This window comes from Cynocephalus volans, chromosome 3 (genome assembly GCF_027409185.1).
Source record: "Cynocephalus volans isolate mCynVol1 chromosome 3, mCynVol1.pri, whole genome shotgun sequence".
Taxonomy (NCBI): domain Eukaryota; kingdom Metazoa; phylum Chordata; class Mammalia; order Dermoptera; family Cynocephalidae; genus Cynocephalus; species Cynocephalus volans.
Genome location: NC_084462.1, coordinates 65067073 through 65073178, shown reverse-complemented (window position 1 = coordinate 65073178; position 6106 = coordinate 65067073). Strand labels below are relative to the sequence as shown.

The following is a 6106-nucleotide window of genomic DNA, read 5'->3' as shown; positions in this document are numbered from 1 at the left end:
GTGGTGTGTGTGGTGTGTGTGTGTGTGGTGTGTGTGTGTGTGTGGTGTGTGTGTGTGTGTGGTGTGTGTGTGTGTGTGGTGTGTGTGTGGTGCGCGCGCACGCACGTGTGTGGTGTGTGTGTGTGTGTGTGTGTGTGTGTGTGTGTGGTGTGTATGCCCACGCAGCTACTGGATATCACACTGATGAAAGTCATGGAATGGGGGCAGAGGCCAGGTGAGGGTAGCAGGGCGAAACCCCACAGAGATGGAGGGCACGGCCCCTGGAGAGGGGCAGACCAGGCATGGATCTCAGAACAATCTGTGGTTTGAAAAGGCTCCCAGGGATGGTGATGCTGGAGCTCAATCTTGAAGGATGGGGGGAGAAAGGGAAGGCCAGTTGCAGGGAACAACTGAGCAAAGGTGGAAGGGTTCCAGGGATTACAGATTATTATCTGTTGGACTCGTTCACCAGCCAATCCAGGGAACACAAGATCACCTTGAATGAGGAGTCTGATATATTGGAGGGAGAGAAGGGTACAGCATAGCATGATGTCTTTGGACCTGCAAGCAGGTGGCACCATGAGGTTCTTGCCCACCTGGCTGCTCAGGAAGGTCCTATTTGGTACCAAGAGGGGCAGGAGAGCCCCCAGAGCCCCCAGGCCTGGCTGAGAGCGAGGAAGCTGGGCTTATGCTCTGCTCCCTGTGTCCAGGCCCCCAGACTTTGCTCTGCCTGGGGAAGGACATCTTCCAGGGGTTCTTGGTATGGATCTTGATTGGGATTCTTTGAGAGCCAGGAAGTTTTCAGAAGTTTTTGGTTTTTTTAGCCACAAAACCCTTTATCAAAACCGTACCTTACACAAAACCCCAATCTACAAACATGATGTTCATGGAGCTGCTATGCATGAATTGGGCTGGGGTAAGCATCCCATATTCCCAGGCTCAGCTGCCTCTAGGTTGGCTCAGGTGTAAAGACGTGGAGCACTCCGGAGCACAGTCTGAAATGGTTGGCTCAGTGCTCTCTATACCTTCAGTGCTGTGCTCAGCAATATGGTGGAGACCTCTGAGAAAAGCAGATAGGATGTGTGCCCCTGGGGAGCAGCTGGTCCTATGGGCAAGGCCACCACCCAAACCAGGGTATAGGGACAAAGGGGAGGGATGCCTAGCCCCCAATCTACTAAGGACTCACTGTGTGACTCTGAGCAAGCAGGCTCCCCTCTCTGGATCACGGTTACCCTGTGGACCATGGAGGGGGGCTGGTCTGGGTTCAGGAGTTTCTGCAGTAAGGTCAGGAAGGGGAGGCAGCTTCTCTGATGCCCCAGACCGTTAAACCACGAGGATGCACACACTGAAACGTTTAAGCATGAGTAACGGCTGGAGGCCTGGCTAACACATCCCAGAGCTGGCAGAGCTGGCTCCTCTGCAGGCTGGGAGCCGGCCCGGGCGTAGGCAGAAGCTGAGCAGGAGGAACCGATGGTGAACAGGACAGGCACTGTCCCTGGCTGGGCCCACCCATGCCACCTCCAGAATGTGGGCAAGCCATGCCATCAAGCCATTATGATGGCAGCCCCTAGAACTACCACTCTACATCTGGGGCAAATGTGGCTTCATTTGCCATCCCAGCTGTCGGGGTGGGGGGCTTTTTTGAAGGGGATTTACTCACACTGTGAGAAAGTGGGGAGGGTTTGGAGAGGTGGGGGGAACTTGCTGGAGGGGTGTAGGGAGACAGGAACAAAAATCTAGAGTCCTCAGGGAGCTGTCTCTCCCCTGCTGGGGGGCCTGATCTGGAAAAACCCACTGATGCTGGGGTGGGTGAGAACACCATGGCCTGTGTGCCCATGGAGTGACCTGAGGCGGTCCCTGCTTTCCTCTGAGCCTGTTTCCTCATCTGTAAAACAGGAATGTTTCCTGACTTTGCAGTGTTGCTATGTGCGAGCTATGGGACGACATGTTTAGTGCCCACCTCCGGGTGTCTCCGGAGATAAGAGCTCAGTGATCAGATGGCTCCATCCTCTCCCCTGTTTGGAGTTATGGATCCTCCTAAGAAACAAGATAGGGTATAGAATCCTACCCCAGGGAGGATCCATGTTCAAAATTGTTCCTACAAATTCAGTTCATTCAAAAATCCTCACACAAACTCAGTAATAATGGTAACACAATTAAAAACCCACCCTAAGCCTGCACTTGGAGGAAGAGTCTTGACTCTAGAAGGCTCTAGAGAACTGGACATAAGCTAGGAGAGAGGGCATGTTGGACGCAAGAGGGGAGCTGGCTGGGGCCAAGGGTTGAGTGGGAGTTACAGCTCAGCACAGCACCCCCTGCCTGGTCCGTGTTCACTTCTTTCCCCCCAGGGTGCCACCGGGCCAGGTCTGTGAGGTAGGGGGCCTGGGGAGTGAGGCAGCAGCCACCTGGCTCCTGGTCCCAGCCCCCTCTTCCAGGTCTGGGAGAGGGCTGTGTGCATGGTCTGTGCATACTCGCGTGTGCGCTGGCATCTGTGTGCGCCAGTATCTGTGCGCGCCAGTGAGTGTGTACGTCAGGGCTATTTCCAACTCCCCCTCCCCTGCCCGCCCCCTCCTGGGCAGCACGCCCAGTTCCCAGACGGAGCCTTTACACTTCCTCTGCGAGCTCCACACGTGCCTCACTCCCCTTCTGCCGTTGGTGCCAGCCCCCTGGCCCACCTGGCGTGGCCCACCCCCCAGGCCCCCGGGGACGAGCAGCACTAAAAGGCCCTTCTTGTCTTGCCTAGGCGGGCGGATGTTGGGAGGGGGGCTCGGTTATACTTGGTCCTGGAACAGCTTTTCTAGAATCTGGGTGGGCTGGCCCAAGGGCCCTGGCCCAGCACACACATGGGCACAAGAGGTTCAGAGTATGTCCCCAGCACCGTCGGCCCCCCAAACCATCTTCAGAGGCAGCAGGATCTGTCCTGGTTCAATTTTTTGCACCTGGTACTCTGCAGCCCTGTTCTAAGACACCCCTGTAAGTTCAGAGCCTCCCAACCAGGTAACACACGAATTCTTCCTGCCAGGGAAGATTCTACCTGAATTCTACCTGAATCCCACTTCAATCCTCACATTCTGCCTTTCCAAGTCGGCTATGCCAGGCTGGGGAAAAGGCACAAGAATGCCTTTCTCTGCATGCTCTATGTGCACTCTGACCATCCAGGTTTTATCCATTCTGTTCCCCCAGACTGGAAAGCCAACTCCTTTCTTTTCTGCTTGTCCTTTAAGCATCGGCTCAAATCCAGTCTACCCCAACGCATGTCCCTCTGCTGAGGGCCTCCCATAGGGCTCAGAAGGAGCTGCACACCATATATGTCATCCACATTGTCACAGTGGCCCACGCCCAGCCCCACAAGCAGGCTAGGGCTCCCTCAAAGCAGGGCTGGGGGTTCTTCCTGGGCAGTTGGGGTTCTCTGTAAAGCATTTATCTTCCTCTCTAGGACCTCAGTTTCCCTATCTCTACAACTGGAAGGGTGGTCCAGATGGCCTCCAAGGGTGCTTGACTCCCAGGTCTCATGACCTGAATGCTCTGGAATGCTGGTGGGTGCAGGGAGAGGGTGCCAGCCTGCTTCACTCTGGTACATGAGAACCTGAGGGCCTTTGGGCTGGGGGTGTCCAGGAGGAGTGGGAGTGATGCCTTCCTCAGGGAGGGGCTCCCCCCGTTGCAGAGACCAGGACAGGGAGCTGGGCCAGGAATGGCGACGGACATGGGTTGTTGAATGGGATCTGCCTGGGAGGGGGAGAAGATACCAGCTCTCCCATCCCCTGCCTGTTTCCAAATTCTTCCTAAAGGAAGGGGTCAGATAAACGTTATAAAACCGCACAGGTACCAAGCAGCTCTCCTGCCCTAAAACCTTCGTTGGATCCCCACTGCCAACAGGGCATAGGCTGTGAGCTTCATTTTGCCATTTAAGGTTTCTGTGCCCCAGCCCAGTGGCTCTCCCTGGCCTGGGCTCAAAATATGCCTTCCACCCAGGCTGCTGGCCTTCCTATCTCAACACCCCCTGCTTACACCCACATTAGTGTCTTTGCTCAGGCTGAGCCCCTGCCTAGAGTACTGACTCTCTTCCCATCCTCCAAGGCTAGGTTCAAGGACCACTCTCTGTCCTTCCATAGCTTGTCCCTGATTTTTTCCACATTTCCCATACTTTTCATCTGGATCTTTGCAAACACAACTAGGAATTGCTGTTTGAGTTTTCATTTGTTTTTCTGCCTCCTGAATGAGCCCAAGTTCAGCCCATCCATTTCTGTGCATCCCTCCTTGCCTAGCACAATGCCTGCAAGTTGTCGCTGCTAAGATATTTGAGACTGGCTCTCTTGAAGCCCAAGGAGATGAGGGTGTGGAATCTCTCTTCTGGCTGGAGGTTGAGGGCTGGATGACCTGAACTCCTAAGTCACCTTGGATACTCCCTTCCCATTTCTCTAGAGGCCCAGCCCACCACCAAGGCCATGAGGTCTCAGGGGCTCGGGCCCCTGCAGATGGGAATAGGGAGCTTGGGGATCCAGCCCTGACTCACCCAGTGGGGGTAGGGGAGTCCTCCCTTGACTCATTTCCCTTCTGGGTCCCTCCTGATGCCCTGTCTTAGAGCTGGCTTCCCCATCTGATGGAGAGAAGGGTGTTGCTGGGCCTCTGGGAGGGACTCAGGCCCTTCCTCTGCCCAAAGTTGCTCTTGGGAATGATCCCGAAAGATGTAGGCTGAAGCACTGATTCATACAGGGGTAGTAATGATGGATGCGCCCTGAGGCCGCAGTTCATATGGCATAACTAGACCATGCCTTCAGTAAAGGAAGAATGCTGTAATGTTGGGATTTCTGGCACTGTGACAGAGAGGGGACATGTGCTAGCACCTCTCAGAGGGCAAACTCTCCTTCAGTCTCTGCTGGGGTCAGGCACCAATGCTAGGGACAGGGAGGTGTGGCAGGGGCCTGCCCAGGGCTATCTGAGGGACAAGCCCCTACTGGGGCACAGGATATATGAGGGTCACCAGCCCTGCCTCTAGGAGGCTGAAGAATGGGTGGTAGGTGGGTGATCCTGTCTCTCACCAATCAGGCCCTCTCAAGTGAGAGGAGAGGAAATAGGAGTAGGGAGAGAAGGGCAGACGGCAGGAAAGGTGGTGGCAAAGAGGCCAGATGGACAGACAGATCCACGTGGGGGAGGGGAGCAGGAGCCGACTGGGGGGAGACTGCAGGAGGTGGAGACTGAGGTGTGTGTGGGGCTCTGCTCAGGGTGGGGCAGGGTGGCTTCCTCCCGGTTTCCCGCCTTGCAGCACTCCCCATTCCTGGACCAGGGCATCTGAGGCTGGGGTACCCACTTCTCACTGTCACTGGGTGCCCTTTGGACACCAATGTGGTCACCCCAAGCTTGCGCGGCAAACAAAGCCTGGGTAGCATTGGGGTGGTCACACTGGGTGTCTCAGACAATCCAAACAGGCAGAGCCACGCCCCAGGCAATCAGACGTTGGGCTCCCTGGCCACCTGAGCTGGACAACCTCCGATTACTGGAGCCCCATTACCCTAGGTCAAGGGTTCCAGCAGGGTCAAACTCCTGGAGACCCCGGTCTGGAGTGGAAGAAGGGCAGCCTCCTTGACTCCCAATCTGGGTGCCACTTCTGGCCCCTTCTGTCTCTTTTCCCTACCTGAGGAACCCCTCAGCTCTCGCCAGGCTGGGTCAGGGTTGCGGCTCCTCACTTACCTGCGGATGCAAGTCTGGCCAACATAGCCAAAGTCAAAGCCAGGGCCAGGGCCGGGGCCGGAGGTGGGGGCCGCGGGCCCGAGCGCATCGCGGCAGGCTGGGCGGCGGGACTTGCGAAGAGCAGAGCGAGCGGAGGGAGCTGAGTCGGGACACCAGAGTCGACGGTTGGGAGAGCGCGGCTCGGCTCCCAGGGCGTGGGCTGGGGCTCCGACTCCCTCCGTACTTAACTCCGGGGGCGGGGCAGGCTCCCAGCGCTCGAGTTTCAGGCCCAATCCCCCCTCCGCCCCCACCCTCAACCTTCTTAAAGGGCCCGTGCTAGGCTGCTCCTCCCTCGGGGAAGGAACGAGGGGACCCTTACAGCTCAGTCATACCCAGGCCTCAACCCTGGAGATTTGAGACAAAGTTCCAGACAGGCCCAGACCCCGTCAGCTCTGACCCC

General features: G+C 56.7%; 1 protein-coding gene across 1 annotated transcript in view; it reads right to left on the bottom strand.

Annotated features, from left to right (window-relative positions):
• The window catches only part of CSPG4 (chondroitin sulfate proteoglycan 4), a 38091-nt gene extending 32252 nt beyond the window's left edge, over positions 1–5839 (bottom strand). The window contains exon 1 of the mRNA XM_063090317.1: positions 5668–5839. Coding sequence (XP_062946387.1) covers positions 5668–5755 — 88 coding nt within the window. The 5' untranslated portion in view covers positions 5756–5839. The remainder of the gene's footprint in view (positions 1–5667) is intronic.
• Between the last annotated feature and the right edge of the window lie 267 nt (positions 5840–6106).